This window comes from Falco peregrinus, chromosome Z (assembly GCF_023634155.1).
Source record: "Falco peregrinus isolate bFalPer1 chromosome Z, bFalPer1.pri, whole genome shotgun sequence".
Lineage (NCBI taxonomy): Eukaryota > Metazoa > Chordata > Aves > Falconiformes > Falconidae > Falco > Falco peregrinus.
The window spans coordinates 55,566,618-55,584,338 of NC_073739.1; the positions used below are offsets into that span (position 1 = coordinate 55,566,618).

The following is a 17,721-nucleotide window of genomic DNA, read 5'->3' on the forward strand; positions in this document are numbered from 1 at the left end:
TTGGCCTTTACCATCATAACTTTTTTCATTCTTGTATAGATACTTTATTGGGGTCATCAAAACAATGTGTATCTAGGCTGGTTTGCTACTGTAATACTCAGAAAATATTCCAGATTTTTAATTAGTTTGGAGAATTTTCATATGGAGACAAAGGATATAGAAATGAATAGGAACTTACTTACTAACACATGTGGTTGACACAATCCCTCTTTTACCATAGAGATACAAGTTCTGTTTACTGATAACTCCTTAGTTTTGTTGTTATTCACCGTCACTGATCAAATCGTTACCTTTGGTAACAAGCAAATTGTGTTACTGATGTTGTCTATTTCAGATAGACTTAGCTTAAGTTAAAAGAAACAAACAAAACAGCTGCAGGTTAAAAAGTCAAATGTATAAAATAAGTCCATTTCATTAACTGTGTCTTAGAGAAATGAAACTTAAAAATCTAACTTACTTTTCTCCAGGTGTGCGATTTGGTTTATACAGAATTCAATAAAAGAGAATCAGGGACTTTTTACATCAAGTCTATCTTTACATTATTTTCTTTATGGTTTAATGTAATTTTGAGTTCTGCTTTGGGTTTAATAAAGAGCAAATATTTTGTTTGTAACATTTCATTCATTTTCATTTCTGCAAAACGTTCATTTAAGAAAGCTGTCCTGCTTAAGCTGTAGCAGATAATAGTGTTTTTATAGCCAAAATATTAGTTGTGCACTATCAAAACTATTCCAACCTATATACAGTAGTGATTTATGTTAGTGTGCATGAAAGACAGTTGTTGACAATTTCTTTACTCATTTCATTTTCATTGATTTCATTGCTCTTCCCATTACGTCTTTTGCTGGTCTGTTAAACCACTGCCCACCTACTATGAAGCATTTTTTCACTGAAACAGACAGGCATTCAGATTGTAAGACCTTCTAGATATTAGGTAGATAAACAGCTTTCCAAAATGACCATTTGCATGTGAATATTTGTGTATTGGTCGAGAATTAATTGTGATTGCATTTAATAAGAAGTGATTTATCCTAGCTGAGTATCTATTTGAAATAAATTTTCATGGTGAAACCTGTATGAGAGTAATTAAAAATCCTGTTCAGTTTATTGGCAGCTGTTGTTAAAGAAGAGGCAACTGTATTTAAGAGACTAACTAGAAAATTGGATTGCCATGTTAATAATGGAATCTAAATGTGCTTCCAGGTTTTTTTTTCCATATGTAAATATCTAGGACTGTTCTTGTGATAGGACAGGGTGATCTAACAAACACAGTTCATAATATCACAAGGTTAAAAAATTCATATGGTTTCTTGTAATAAAGTGTTACACTTAGCAGCCAGTGAGAGGCTCCCATCTACTAGTCTCATTTTCTAACAAGCTTTATGACTGGTCTGCAATACAGTTGTCAATCAGTCACCACCACCAACAGGAGATCGCCACTCACGCTGTTGCAGAGATTTGTCCTATTTCAGTACAAATCTAAATGTGCAAGAAAGTAAATCAAAATTAATATGGATATAATGTATCACTACACATTATGTCTGGTAGTAAAGCACTGTGTGAAATTTACTTGTAGCTTTAAAGGAAGGATGGTGCGTACCCAGAATGTGTCATAATTGGTGGAGGGAGAACAACAGGAAGTAACAAAGCCCGGTATAAATACCATATCCTGATAATATAATTTTTTGGAAGGCATATATAACTATATGCATTTATGAAATTATTTTAAGAACAAAAAAACCCCAAATGTTTAAGTGGTCCATTAAAGGTGGAGGGGTTATAATTTGGAAAATAGTTTGAGATGAGATTTTATTTATTAATCACTTTCCTAGTAGAAGAACTTTTTCCTCTTCCATTCCCTAACTTTTCTGATATTTTTTATTTAGATGGGTCCATCTTAGTGTAAAAAAGGCCATTTCTGTCCAAATCAAACATGCACAGATTTTTGTGCTACAAAGGATTATTAGATCATTTGGTTTGACCTCTTACACTGCAAAGACATTTACTTGTGACTTCTTCAACTAAGCGCAGTGGCATCTTTTGTAAAAACAGGCATCTGTTTCCAGATACAGGAAGGCAGTATTTTATTTTTTTTTCTTTTAAATGAGTCATAAGAATGGTTAATCACTATTACTGCTAAAAAGGTATTAATGTATGAACTAACTGGTGGGATGGGAAGTTTAGAGGATTTGTGGATCATGTACCTTTACAAACCTGCCTCCAAGACTTTTCCTCCTGTTTTGGTTTCTTCTTCAGAGCTGTGGAGCATCATGGCTTTTCCCTCTCTCTTCCAGAGGTTTGAGTCTACCAAGGTGGCCAAAGTAACTTACATCTTTTTCTCTGCCCCCTTGAGTGCCTTTCTTCTCCACTGTAGTGTTTTGGGTGAGGCTGTGCCCTTTTCATAAGGCAAGGAAAAGGGAGAATGACCCTACCAAGTTCAGCAACACCTGCCCTGTCTGCATTCTGGCTTCACCTGCCTATACTACTTGTTTCTTTCCTGATACAGTCAGGCTTCAGCTTTCAGTCATTGGCTTTTGGTGTGTTTTCTGCATAAAAGGCTGGTAGCACCTCTTAAGTTGTTGCCGATTTTGGCAATTGAATATTTACTCTGGTATTTTTGTATCAAAAATCAAGATGTAGTGTTGTTGGAAACTCAGTTTATTCCCATGTAACATTCCAATTACTAATGAAATAATATTGTAAGAAACACATGGTTTTAAATCATAAGATATTAAAAATAGGTATGTTTGAATCTGTGAGGAGAATTTCTGTTAATTACTTTTATTTGAACATGCATAAGCTGCATGCAAGATGACTTGCCACTGATGTTCTCATGACAGTCGGATCATCAATGGCAGGGAGGCATCACCTTTTTAAAGGACTGGATTTTTTTGTTTCTGGTTAAATACACATTTGTTCAAAAATGGCCACTCTACCTGTCTCTAAGGCTGTCTTGCCATAAATGTTTTCAAATTTCATTTTAATAATAATCTGAAGTAAACTTTCCTTTTAATTTATCAATTCTGATTTTCTGGTGTGAGTAACTCCAGTGCATTTCCATGTGTTTTTCAGTGTTAGGTGGAATATGTATGTTCTAGAAGTCCTTATAATCAGGTGGACAGGGGATTTCATTTGTTTGTTTGTTTGTTTTCCTTTAACAAGTACCAAATTTGGGGAAAATGACTGCAAAGAAAAAAAAGTTTAGAATCTGTTTGAAGATGCATATAATAGAGATGAGGTATTCAAATAACTGGATGATCCAGGTGAGAGACAGTGAATTGGTCAATTTGACCATAGGTTTGAGAACTTCCAGCAAGGAGGATAAACATGGGCAGCAGTGTTTCATTTTGAAAATTTGGGAAGGAGAAAGTAATCTGACCTAAACTGCAAACATTTATTGTTTTTCCAGTCTGTGGCTGTTAGGTGTGCTTTTCCCCCTACATTGCATCCATATATTCTTTTGTAATCACTAGAGAACATATTCTATTTGTTAGTCAGTATGCATACCTTACGTACATTCAGACCTCTGGAGGTGTGCACTTGCAGCAGGTATTTTGACCCGTGTCTGTTATATATATTAAACTTGTTGTATTTACAAATTAAGCAATTTTAGAAAAACAAAAAAGCTTTTTTCCTAAGTTTTTAAGGTTTATCAGCATTCTTTTAAGGTCAGCATATGTAAAATACCAAATTTTTTTTGTGTTCTCCCCTTCCTCTATATTTACATTTCTTTCATTTCAACAGCCTTTAAAAGAATCTGTGTACAGGTGCTGCTACAGCTTTGTCTGTTGTGAGGAGTGCAAATCGTTTAGATTTAATTCTTCCACCTGTAAAAGCTAGACCTGAGTTCTCTTAGTGTTATACTCTTTATATAACTATATATACTATTTATAGAACTATACTTAGTTCTATACTATTTCATTTTCAGGCTTCATGTTTCCTGGCCAAACTTGTCTGCCTAACACAACGGTCTGGCATAAGTTTCGGAAAACAGTATGACATACATCAATACTCTCCTGAAACAGAATTGAAAGCCACCGTACATAATGCATGTTTGTGGCATTCCAAAAGAGTGAAAGTGTCACATTTTCAAAAGTCCTGAGTCCATTTATCCTGTAGCTTCAGGTTAGTTCATGATGTGTATACACCTTATTTAGATAAGCACAGTTGTCACAAGTATGCAGGACGGAGGTGGCTGTACCAAATTAATCTTTCTTATACACATATGATGATGAATTAGCAATTCCTTCATAATGGAGCATGTGATGAAAGCTCCTTTAGAAGAAGTTCACTTCCTTTAAAGCCTAAAAGGGCAAACCTTTGGAAGTGGGTAAAAGGCATTCTGAATGGGAGGTGCCTGTAGAGGTAGAAACCAGAGCTATCTTTTTTGAATTTTAAGATGCCACCTAAAGTTGCCTGCTTTGCTGCTGGTGGAGGGTGGTTTGCAAATTGAAACAGATAAAAAAAATAAATTGTAGGGTATCAGATTAATTGCAAATTAGTCAGGGCTTAAACTTCTGCAGGTTGTTTTCTTTATGTCCTGACCTACTCAGAACAACTTACTGTAAATACTTCATCTTAATTAGCTGAATTGTTGGTTAGTAAGTTGATTCATGAAAAAGTACTATTTCTTTCTTCTTCCTAAGAGGAAGGCAGTTTTTTCAAAGTGCGTTTGGGATATGTGTTTTCTATGTCTGTGCTGTACACACCTGAGACTATTCTGCATAATTTATCTAGTAACATGTTAATGAACACTAAGACATAGGCTAGCAAGAACAGTTAATAGCTTTCAAATCAGTAGATCATGTAAAGACTGAACATTGTAGGATTCCAAATGCATATACTGAGATCAAACTGTTGAATTTTTTAACTCCAGGGAAATAACCTTAATCATTAACAACTGTGTCAGAGTATAATGCAGGCAGTATTTCAAGTTGGAAAACAAAGTAAGTTGAAGGAAGAATTTACAATCACGTTTTTCATAGCTATCATGTTCTAATGTAGTGTCTGCTCATGTTAAATATTACTATACAAACTGATTATCATTCCTGCCAGTCCTGTAACATTTAACATGGTTTTGTTGCAGTTGCTGTGGGACTGATTGTGTACATTTCAGTTATCAGTCAGAATGTTTTAATAAATAAATGTTTTTAGTTGTGTTAGGAGAAGAACAGGAGAAACGTATGACTGATAACATTCAAATAAATGAATGTGTAATTCTTGTCATTTAGCATTTCAGATGTGTATGTAGTTAGTTGTGCCTGGAATCTCACTGCTTATCGCTAAAATTGCAAGGATATCAGTCTTCCCATTGTATTTATGCAGAATATAATTTTGAATGTTAAAATTATTTTCATATTCTTTCCACAAAATACCATAATAAAAATCATAATAAAACCCAGTGCATTACCTAACATTACCTAACATCTATTATGTGCTTAAATGCTGTTTTGAATAGAGGTGAAATTCTTTTCAGTTTTTCTAGAACCTAAATAAAAGGCCCTGGCAAAAACTTAAAACTAAAAACTTAAAAGCTTGAAGGAACAGATCCCTCACATAAACAACTTTTTACTCAGGTAGCTGTTACTCCCTATACACACAGTACTCTGTGTCACATAGATCATCTTGAAAACCCAAAAGCTTGGAATAAAAAACTAGAATAAAATAGAATATTTCAGTTGGAAGGGACTTAAAACTGTCACCTAGCCCAGCTGCCTGGCCGCTTCAGGGCTGACCAGGAGTTAAAGCACATTGTTAAGGGCATTGCCCAAGCGCCTCATAAACACGGATGGGCTCGGGGCACTGACCACCTCTCTAGGACGCCTGTTCCAGGGTGTGACCACCCCCTCGGTAAAGCAATGCTTCCCAATGCCCAGCCTGAGCCTCCCCCGGCGCAGCTTTGCGCCATTCCCACCTGTCCTGTCGCTGGGTCCCAGGGAGAAGAGCTCAGCGCCTCCCGCCACTTCCCCTCCTCAGGGAGCTGCAGAGAGCCACGAGGTCACCCCTCAGCCTCCTTCTCTCCAGACTGGACAAGCCCGAAGCCTTAGGCTCCCCTCACGGGACATTCCTCCCAGCCCTGTCACCAGCTTTGTTGCCCTCTGGATGCGCTCAAGGGCCTGAATTCACGTCCTGCTGAAGTGGAGGGCCCAGAGCTGCGTGCACACAGTACCCCGCGTGCAGCTGCGCCACCGCTGAGCGCAGCAGGCTGGTCGCCTCTTCCACTGCTGGTCACGCTGTGTTTGGTGTCCCCCAGGTGCCGTTTGCCCCTGGGCTGCCAGGGCACGTGGCCGACTCACACGGAGCCTGCTGCCACCCAGCACCCCCAGAGCCCTCTCCCCAGGGCTGCTCGCCAGCCACTCCTCTCCCAGTTTGAACTTGTGCCTGGCATTTCTCTGTCCCAGGTGTGGAATACAGCGTTTTGAGTTGTCACTTTCATGTCACTGTTGGCTGTCCAGTGCCTCAATTTATTCAGATCCTTCTGCAAAGCCTCTCATCCCTGAAGAGCGTCAACAGGACCTCCTGGTTTGGTATCATCAGCAGACTTGCTAATGGTGCATTCAACTCCTGCATCCGGATAATTCATAAAAATACTGAACAGAACTGGCCTTAGAATTGAGCCCTGAGGAATGGAAGAAAACAAGAGGTAGACAGAAATTTTCAGAAAGAGCAAGATGACTTTGAGCTCTAGACTTGTCTAGATGTCTAGTAAGTCTAGATGGCTCTAGACCTACTGTCTAGAAAATCTTTCTGCAAATCAGAAGTATTTTATGCTCAAAAATAGTTAAGTGATTGTATAGTCTACATAGGAAGAAGGTCTTTCTGTCATTGAAGGGACGTGTATCTGTCAGATAAGGCTGAAATTTCATTCTAACAAAATTTAGACTAGAAATAGTGAACAAGATAATTAGTATTGAGAAAAGTTTTTTCTTGAAGCTTGCCCTAGCAGAATATGATGAAGATGTGTTTTAAGTATAGAACACACGTCTTTCTGAGCTTGATGAAGTATTTAGCATGTTGTAGTGGTGGTCCAGCACTGCTTATACCATGCAATAAAAGTGAACACAAGATTCATTGTCTTCAATGGCCACAGTGATAAAATCTACTTCTAAAAGAAACTTCAGCAACAAAAATGTCCCAGATGACAAAAAAGAAACAGTTTCCTCATTTGGCTCATTGCATATCACCAAAAGGCATTGAAGCAATATGGCAGCGAGGAATGAGTGTCACCTGTAGTGCCACTCCTTAAGTGCAATTACTACAAGGTGTTAACAAATTGATTCTCTGAACAAACAAGGCTGCAAGTTGCTGCAACAAAATGGTAGTGGCAGTGAGCAGCAGAAGGTTTAACCGCAGTACTATAGTACTTCTGTGGACTAAGCATTATAAAACAAATAGCCTAAGATTCGGAATTAGGATTTAAATGTGTATATGGTCTTCATTGTTTGGTTGTAGTGTTGTGTTAAGATGGCAAACTGTATGGCTACAGTTTATAATAAGTTGAGCATAATGTGATGGTGTTTTAAACTTGTAGCCTTTGTCATGTGGCATGCTTTTAAAATTTGATTTTTCCTGTGTGATTGAATATTTTGGCTTCATAGTATTTTCCACTGAAGCAACAAGAAATCAGAGTATTAAAAAACCTGCACCATTATTGCTGTGTAAGAGTATGTTTTCTTACATAGTAATTGTGTATTTTTAATAATGTACTTTTTATAAAAAAAGCTAGTATAGCTAATATTAAGCAGTTGTAAGAGAGAAGCAAGAAGTGAATTCTCTCAATTATTACAATAAAAACTTGTCAGTTGCCCTGTAAAAAAGGGAAAAGCTAATTTTATATGTACAGTAAATTCAAATATCAACTGTTGTATTTTTCAGTTTCTGCTATACAGTGAGTGAGTTCAGCCAATATTGATAAATTATGCCACTAAAGTTTTGGATAGTACTGTGATATTTGAAGTAGGATAGCGAGGGCTCTTTAAAAAACATCTACACAGAGAATGATAACTGTGTTTGAAAGTATAAGTAGTGGTTTCCATTGCTTTCATTTTGGCCATTTAATGTAGCTGATTAATTATGTGCCTTGTTACTGTGCATCCCATTGTCTCTGTCATTTTCATTGTTGTATTTGCCCTTGTAGCTCCCCAGTTCAACTATACTTAGGTTCTTTTTTTTATTATTTTAGTGCTGTCATTACTGAACCGATCAAAATGTCCATTGATATTGAAAAAGAAAATTATGAGAATGGATGTGAGAGTATTCGTACAGGTGCATTTGAAGAGATACTACTTTTTATTTTAGTAGGGCTATGTTTTCTTCTCCTTTTAAAAGGCAAAATTATTATCAACAAATCTGCTCTCCCAAAAGCTGGATCCTGTAGTCTGTGTAACTCCTGACTTTCCATTTACTTTAGCAACTGGGGATATTCAAAGCATAGTGCTGGCAGCGGTAAGGGGGATGTCCTGTCCCAGAGAAACTAATGGTCAAAAACCTATTGAATTATTTGAGTGTGGGATTTGATTCTGTGATTCCAGAGAGCTAAAGTTTTGTTTCTAATTCAGTTTTTATTGCAAGCTGTACATGTATGTTTCTGATGCAGTTGAAGGGAAACCATATGGGGACCTTTCTTAAAATTCTGCTTATTTATTTTTTAATATTATTAATTATATTTTTGTTCAATCAGGGTTATTTTTGTTTCAGTGCAGCTCACCAGTAGATCTACTAATTTAGTTTCCTGAGCAGGTTGGAAGGCAAAATGAACTTTGAGGCAGTGATCGTGGAGTATATATGCGAGCAAAATGCCTTTCTGAGGTGTGTGTTCACTGGTACTCTGGAATGAGGCCTCTTAGTAGAACATATGCTGTAGCCAGGAATAAAGCAGGCATTTTGATTGATCTGTAAGCAATCTGTCGAAACTTCTCTGATCAGGCTTTTTTACTATCTTGTCTTGAGTCCTTTTTTTAATGACATCTATTATCAGATTGAAATGGCGATTGAGACACTGCAAAAGTCTGATGGTCTGTCCACTCACAGAAGCTCTCTTCTCAACAGCCATGTAAGTTGTTTCTTCTTCACATATACTTTCTCTTGCTTGTTCTGCATGCTTAGCCTGCCTCTAAATGTTTGTTTTATTTTATTACTACTTTTTGCTCTTGATCTTCTCATCTTAGTGGTTTGTAGTCTTCTACTACATCACCCGTGGCTTTAATTTGTCAGGTGAAATGTCTTTATGGTATATTGCAGAGTGTTACTGTTTCCTGTGCTCCACACCTATGTGAAGAGAAGTTACACATGTGACTGTTTTGCAGATTATAGTGTAAATGTTAAGGTGAAGTTCAAATAATTCTAGATTAGCTGGCTTTTGACATTTTAAATAAAGTTGCTGACAAAGCAAAGTCTGTGTGCCCTATATTTCGGGGCATGTGAAGAGGGAAAGAAGGAACACACAGCATACTTAAATAATATTGTTAGATTATTTTTAGGTGTTTCTTCATTTGTTCTGAATAGAATTATTAAATTACTTGCTTCAGAATCCTAAAGGTCCTTATGATGACTTGGAAAAAAAATGAAAGCGTTATCTTAATTTGAAGTACACAAAAATGTCTTGTTCAGCTGCCTTTTGCTTTGTTCTTACTCTGCAAATCTCAGTTAAGAACTTCCCATATACAAAGCTAAAAGATCTTTGTGTCAAAACATGATCTCCAAAATATAGTGATAAATCCATTATATGTACTTTAAAATAATGGAAAAAGACCCAAAGTTAGTTTTAAACTTATATAAATAATAATATGACTTTGTAAGTTGCTGGTCTTTCTTGAAATATTTATTTTCTGTTGGTATTTGTGGGTTTGTACTTTGTATTTTTTCCATGTTAGCTTGTATTCATCTTACCTCTTTTTTTCCTTCTCAGCTTTACTAATTGTATGAATTCAAATTTATTTATTGTTTTACAGAAGAAATTTAATTTGGTTTTAATGTAAGAATATAGTGGTAGAAGCTGTTCCTCAGAAATCAAATTAAAAATGTATGTTTAAGCAGGTTTGGATTTGGATTCTGGATTTTTTCTGTATGGGTCTAGTTATGTCAAAGTCAAAAAAAGAAATGTTTTCTGGAAATCTTAAGCAAACTTTTTTTCCTCTACAAAATGCCCAAACTGAAAGAGGAAAATCGTTTTACAAAAAGTTACACAAAATGTTATACAGAAGGACTTTGGATGTTTATGAAACAATTTTTTTGAAGATAAGACAATATCAAAATTATTATCTAAATAATAATAGATAATATTAGACAGATAATATAAAAATTATTGTTTAAATATAATTTTTAAAGGGACCATAACTTTTTCTAACAAAGTGACAGAAATTTACTTTAAGATTTGGAACACTTGAACTATTGATAATTTTGTGTTTAATCCTGTTATGAACTCCAGAATCTTCATATAAAACCAAGAAGAAATATAAGATAAGCTGCTATGCCCCAGTGTACTATGTTCCACTTGTTTCTGGTGCTATGCACTGTTCACAATGTGTTTCTAATAATGAGATTCTCATCCAGCTGTGAAGTTTTTTCATGATACTCCTTTCCTGACTATGAAAGCTTTTTAAAAAGTATTCAGATAGGGGTATATCTTTGACTGTGAGGAAAAAAAAAATATTTTCATGGCATATTTTCATGGCAATCACTCTTTCCTAGCCTTGGTCATTTTGGAAGAAGTTACCAATCTACCAATCTAGATCAAATTTGCTGGATGTTTTGCCTATTTTTAAGGCGATGCTTACTGCCTTTAAACTCAAGGACAGTATGGAGGAAGTTTAAGTATAGGTGCAGTCTTTGTCTCTTTAAACTGTTGTTGATTTTGACCTCCAGTGTTTTGGGTTGGAATTGATTAAAATAATTGTGTTTAATAGGTTTTAAAATAGAATTCTGCATTGTCAGTTTAATTAAGTTGCACTTTGCAGATGATCTATTGATTTGTGGGAGAATGCTAGTTTTGGGATAGGAATTTTCACCCTGATACCTCTAAGAGGTTTTCTAGGTTTTTGTTTGTATGTTTGTTTGTTTGTTGGTGGGGGTTTTTTTGCCTAAATTCATGTATGCTCATTTTAAGGTGTTCATCATTTCTCCTCTGTTTTCTTTTCTTTCCCGATTTATTTCTGCATGAGATTGACTTATTTAATTACTTGATAGTTGAATGTTTTATAAACATTGCAGCTTAATTGGAGTCAATTGAACAGGTCTGTCTGTAAATATTTCATACCTTTACCCATTTTACTTACATAATACAGTCAGTACTATGAATTAAAGAACTAGGATTCAAATCTGAACAGCTCAGTTTTAGAATTATATTAAATTTTGGTAGAGACATGGTTGATTTTTTAATGTTGTTTACAGTAGTTATACAATGTTTGGAGATAATTTTCCTTTTAAAATTATGTATTAACTGCACTTTTTCTTCCAGGCTATAATCTAGCAAGTAATGCCTTCAAGCCTTTGCTACTAAGCGACTCCACACAGGCACAAAAATTCTTATGTTGCATTGATCTTTTGATTTCGGGTTTTTTTGGTGTTGAATAATACAAGATATCGTTGAAATAATATCTGTTAAAAATTCATATCATTAATGAGGTGCACTTAAAATTATTCATGATAGGTTAGAAGCCATCTGGAGGAAAATACCTTTAATGCTACATGCAGAACTTAATTGGAAAATAATTATTTATTTTTTTTAGTCTTTTGGGATTGACAAAGCTTTTCCCTTTGGGGAAGACAGAAATACTGCACATTCTGTATCTGTTCTGATTAAATTATAAATTTAATAATATATGAGAAATATTATATAAATTTGTATAATATATTTATTTATATATACAACAGTTGAAAGATACAATTACCTTTGTTTCTAAGCCCAGGTGGGCTTATGGTAGGTCATCAGTTTTTATATTTAATACATTCAGTAAAATGAAGTAAGTTTAATACTTTCAGTAATAGTTAATGTTTATGGTTACACCTTTTCTTCAGCTTTATTTAAAAATGACGGATGCTCAGTTTGGAAGCACCTGTGAATGTTAAGACTTTTAAAATAATGATATATTGATAATTATGATAACTGATAAAAATGATGAACTGTACTTTTTTATTTTGTCTATTTGAAATGCAAGATTACCTGCAACTGAGCCAAAAATTTTATATCTTAGAAGCACGTACATCTTACTTCTGTATATTTTTCTAGCGCTTATGTTTAAGAAACATGGAAAAGTTATGGGCATGTTTTCAGTAAAAAGCAAATAAAGAAATCATGTTTAAATGATCTAGAGTAAATTTTGTAGTAATGTTTTTGCATTTGTAGTGGTGCATTTTGCACTGGGACTAAAACATAGCTATAAATTCAATTATATGTTATCTACTGTACTTTAGTACAAAACAGTTTTGATAAAGGAAAGGTCAGGACTGATATATTTCATAGTTATTGCACACTAAAATATTCATGTTCTTTGCATAAGTTACACTGAACATTAATGGTATAGAATTTGTGCACTGCTCTTAACAAAATAATTCTGCAAAGGAGTAAATAACACATAGACTACGCATGTCCTTTGTTGTCACTTAATTTGTGTTTTGGTTATAATAGTTACTGTTTTGCTGGACTAAATTGAAAATCATTAAAAAATTGTGTGAATATCTAGCTCATCAGAGTAAATGTTTGTAACAAGTTTTGAAGATGCAATATCCTCAGTTTGCATTTTCACTGGATAATCAAATTAAATTCAGAGATTTAGTAAGATCTCTGATCCCAGCAAGTTTGAATATTCACACTATACTATTTTGGTATAAATACTTTGGAAAACAAATAAAATTCAAACAGAAAATTAAATTTTTGAATCATTCAGGCTATACCTAAAGGAAAATTTCAGGGGACTGAAATCATGGCAAGTACTGGGGAAAGATAAAGAGGATGTTAGCATATATAACTCCTAAACCAGTGGAATTTAAATGAGTCCTCAACCTGTACTATTTTTTATCTCTTTTGTCATTCTTCTATAATGTTAAATCTAGAAGTATTAAGTTTTGTGTATTAGTGACAACTAGAGGTGTTTCATGAGTGTGCACTACTTGGAAAGTCAGTGATGTTACGTAAAAAGTCTCCTCTTGCATCTGTCTAAAATTACCTACCACGATTACATGAAAAGATAAATGTTCTTCCAGGAACCTTATTCTGTTCCTCCTGGAAGTCAATGGCAAACAGGTACAATTGAAAGGGGTTGTACCCCTAACGCTTTATAGACGTACCAGTTGTTTTCAGTGTTATCCAAGTTGGTCTTTGACTTACATGCAATAGCTGTTTTCTTGTATGTATCAGAGAGTAAAAAATACCCTATTCAGTTAAGTGCTGTAATGTTTGTTAACATCAGGCAAAGAAAAACAGTATAATAGCTCGGGTTTGAAAATACATTAACTGTTGTTAGTCCAAGGGGTTTGTTTTCTGCAATTTATATGAATTACAGTCATGATTATTTATTTCTTTGCTGTACTAACAGTTTGTCTCCAAAGCATAGATACCTTTATCACATATCGGTGTGTTTAACTGCATCAAAAATATTTTAAGAAGTGGATGCTTATGTGAGGTCACAAGTGCAATGAGTTCTTCCCTTTCCCGGTAATTCTGAAGATCCTAAATATCCTATGGTGTAACTAGCATTTAAGGAGTCTCTGAAGAAGGGAGTAATGGTTTAATAGACCTGAAGAGAGTGGTTTCAAAACTGTTACAAGTTAATGTTGTATGGCTACGATATTTGAAATAAAGTAATAATGGTAGGTTTTTTTTCTGTTCTGTATGTGATATAGCTTCAATGGCTTTTAGACAACTACGAAACTGCAGAAGGAGTGAGCCTTCCAAGAAGTACCCTTTACAACCATTACTTACGACACTGTCAGGAACACAAGTTGGATCCAGTCAATGCTGCCTCCTTTGGAAAACTCATACGATCAATCTTCATGGGATTACGGACCAGAAGACTTGGAACTAGGTTTGTGTTAATGAAATACTGAACTACGATAGAAATTATAAGTAATAATCCTAAGAAAGAAAATTGCTGCTAGCCAAAAAATAAATAAAACCTGTATTTAAATGTTACAGTGTTTTTCTGTCAGTTCAGTCTCTTAACGTTAAACATTTTTATACTCTTCCAGATGTTGTTACACTTTTACTTCTCCTGTTTTTGTGTGTATGTGTGTTTACATTTTGATAAATACACTGCAGATTTCTATCACTACAAGTAAAATATACTTGTTGTTTGGAAATTACTAAGAATTGTGTTTCTCCATAGCTAGATAAGGTGTATTTATTTTATTTATTTGCACTCAAGTGGATTACAAGTTAAAATGCTGGATGATATTTGTTCAAGAGAGTGAATTAATTTCCTGAAGATTGTAAAATGACACCTATGTAAAACAAGTATGACAGGAGAGTCAGGCTTGATATGTGGGTATTATTTTCTAGTTAACGTAAATTGTAAAGTAAATGTAATGTATATGTATAAAAGTGGTGCTTTTAATTCTTGCTCTTTCATAAAGGGGGAACTCCAAATATCATTACTATGGGATTCGTGTCAAGCCAGACTCTCCTCTTAATCGACTACAAGAGGACATGCAATATATGGCTATGAGACAACAGCCCATGCAGCAAAAACAGAGGTAAAGTGTGAAGTGACCATGAATACTTACTAATGTTTCTAGTTCATAAAGCCTTACTTTTGCTTACATGGAGAAACTGGAATACTAATGCAATTTTTGTTCAGCTTCTGTGCTGTGAAAAATGTTTGTTAGATATCCAATTGATGTCACAGAAGTATCAGTCGACATGAAAGAGTATTTACCTAGGCATTGTCATAAATTTGCAAGAAATAATATAATAAAGTGACATATTACATGAGCAGACTCTTCTTAACTATCTTGAGGTTTTATCCCACAAGCTGAAGAAAACCAGTAGAAGCTTGAATTTCAGATTTTGCTGTTTTTCATTGCTACAACATTTTACATATAAGCTGCATATAGAAGAGCTTATGATTATGTTCAGTTTAGTGTTTATTTCCTCTCCTGGTGAAGAATAAATGTAACTATAATGGTTTGTGTGAAAGCTGATTTAAGTATTTTCCCTCACCATCTGTGTTTCCTGAGGATCCTGTGAAAGCCCGGAAGTGTTTGAAAAATGGCACAGTGACCACAAGGGGCTATGCTGGTGGTGAAAGAATGTGTGAATATGTATATGAAAAACTATCCTGAATAGAAAATCTTAGTAAAAAAATACAAATCAGTACATTTCTTTGAAATTTATTTCTATTTGACTGATGTCACTAGCCTCCCTATTACCCTAAAGTGAAATATCTAAGGTGTGTAATTTCATAAAACTCCTAGGCAGAACAGCAGCATATCAAGCAAGACATCTTTAGAGCTATTACTCAAAGTCCAATTGAATGAACAGTGTAGTATAGCTTACTAAGTGTATTTTGTGGCCTTGGACACAATTGGGATATGGAAAACACAACTTCAGACTTGAACTTCAAATACAGATACCACTTTAATTTGAAATTGTTTTACTATCACTTCCAGAAGTAGTTACAGCACTAAAGACATATTCATGGTAAGATAGATGGTCTTAACGATCTTGCACTGGGCATAATACAGAAGCATGAGATGTCTCCCAATATGATCACGTAGGAAATTCTTGTTACAAAAATAATGACAAGATTATATGGTAAGAAAAGGTGATAGGTATTTACAAAATCTCAAGGCAAGCTTATTTTACCTACTCAAGCTGACTCACAGATTTCATTCCCTCACACTCTAAATCACATGTATGCACCAAGACATATGCCACAATGGTCTTATTAGAATTGTTTCTATGAAATTGTTTCTGGAGAAGTTATGCCAGTTACCTAATCATCATCACCTCTCTTGTCTTCTTGATTCACAGTGACAAACTGATTTTGAATTTCTTATATAACTCTTAGGAGTAGATACTACTTTCCTTTATTATTTACTTTATTATTTTGTTTAACACCACCATATGTCTTAAGTAGTTCCCTTATTTCCATACCTAGGTATGTTTGGTGGCATTTTCTTAACATTATGTCAGTTTGTTCCCCGATTATATTTGAATGAAATGACACATGCAGCATGGTGTAGCAGTTCGTGCATCCCTTTAATCCACGTTTTTGTGCATGGACGCACATACACACAGGCACGCTTTCATTCATACTAAATTCATACTGATCTTAAGCTCTGTTGTGAGAATCTCTACAGATACTGGTGAAGGATGGCAACTACAAGGCACTGGATGCTGCTGCTGAGTAAGGTAGCTGTTACATGAAGAGCACTGTGCTGTATTAGAAAAGCTGATTATATGTTGAGTTGAAGCTAGCCATGGGAGAGAACAGGAAAAGGAGAGAAGCAGAAGCCTCTATCACCTGTCTGCAATGTTGAGTCAGGAAAGACCACCATCATGTTGTATCTTAATAATAACAATGGCTTTATTATTAAATCCTTAAAAGCAGCTGTCTCAGTATACCTTCCTAGATGAAGCTTTATCTCATTGCTCAGGAACTTGCATTACATACCTTCTTGTCTAAAATAAAAGCAGGCTGACCTCTCTACACTTGTGATGACAGTTACATACCCTAGAAATAGAGGCATTGTTAACATAGCCCTACTGGTGTAGTATTCATACAAAGTAGTTCTGAGGTTCTTTTTTCATCCCTGTGTTCAGGGTACACAGATCTCAGTAAAATATTTTCTGTCTTTCCAAAATCACAGCATCCTAAATAGATAAAATGTAGAGATCAAGGACCTAGCCAGACTTTGACAGTTGCACTGTGAAAAATTGTATTTGTTGTGCTCTGCATACCATCAAAAATACTAGCAATACTAAATAGGATATAGAAAGATGTTTATCCAAGAAAATATAGGAAATTTTCATTGAAAAATGGAAACTCATGAGCCACTATTACTTTAACTTACTTAATTTTCTAATAGAAACAGGGATTTTCAAAGCCAAGAGTGATGATTCAAGAATATTTTTATCTCATTGGAATGTGCTGATTATAACAGTAATTTTAGGAAAAGATTTAACAAATATATTAAATTATTGCACAATCTAGCCTGTTTACTTCATTGCAGCCACTCTAGCATGCAGCAGTCATGAGCTTTGGTCTATTCTCTCTTGGTAACCTTACTTTTAGGGTAGTCTTTGGTCATACAATGTCAAGTGTTACTCCACATTCTTTGAATAAAAATGTCTGTATATTTTATTTGCTTAATTTTAATGGAAACTGAGATTGCTCGTGTCCTGTGGCACTCAGAAGCTAAGTTTTTTTAGGAAAAGAGAAATGCTAAATATAAAAATGACTTTACGTAAAACTTTCAGTTTAAAAGTGAACTTGTGGTTTTGAAGTGACATTTCTTCCACATTCACAGAACGCGTTTAGTCTCTGGTTTCAATGTTTGATATATGTCTGTATGTATTTTTATTGTAGTTATCTTAGTGTATTGAAGAATTCTAGCAGGATTTATTAAGAGATAAGTAAAGGACTGAACATTACAATTTGCATTATTAGGGTAACGTAGCTCTTTGTTGGGCTTTGTTACTATTTCTGATGTTTCTTTTGTCCTTTAAACCAGTGGTAAATTGCAGTCAATATACTATTTCTGTATAGTTACACCAATTGTGTC

The 17,721-nt window shown here is 34.8% G+C and overlaps 1 protein-coding gene across 4 annotated transcripts in view; it reads left to right on the forward strand.

The window, feature by feature from the left end:
- The window catches only part of RFX3 (regulatory factor X3), a 127,991-nt gene that overhangs the window by 82,140 nt on the left and 28,130 nt on the right, over positions 1-17,721 (forward strand). For 3 of the 4 annotated variants that reach the window (XM_005241596.4, XM_027792767.2, XM_055790463.1), the window contains exons 5-7: positions 8,978-9,052; positions 13,840-14,021; positions 14,569-14,688. In XM_005241596.4, the coding sequence (XP_005241653.1) occupies positions 8,978-9,052; positions 13,840-14,021; positions 14,569-14,688 (377 nt within the window). The remainder of the gene's footprint in view (positions 1-8,977; positions 9,053-13,839; positions 14,022-14,568; positions 14,689-17,721) is intronic. The other variant, XM_027792766.2, reaches the window with a different exon arrangement.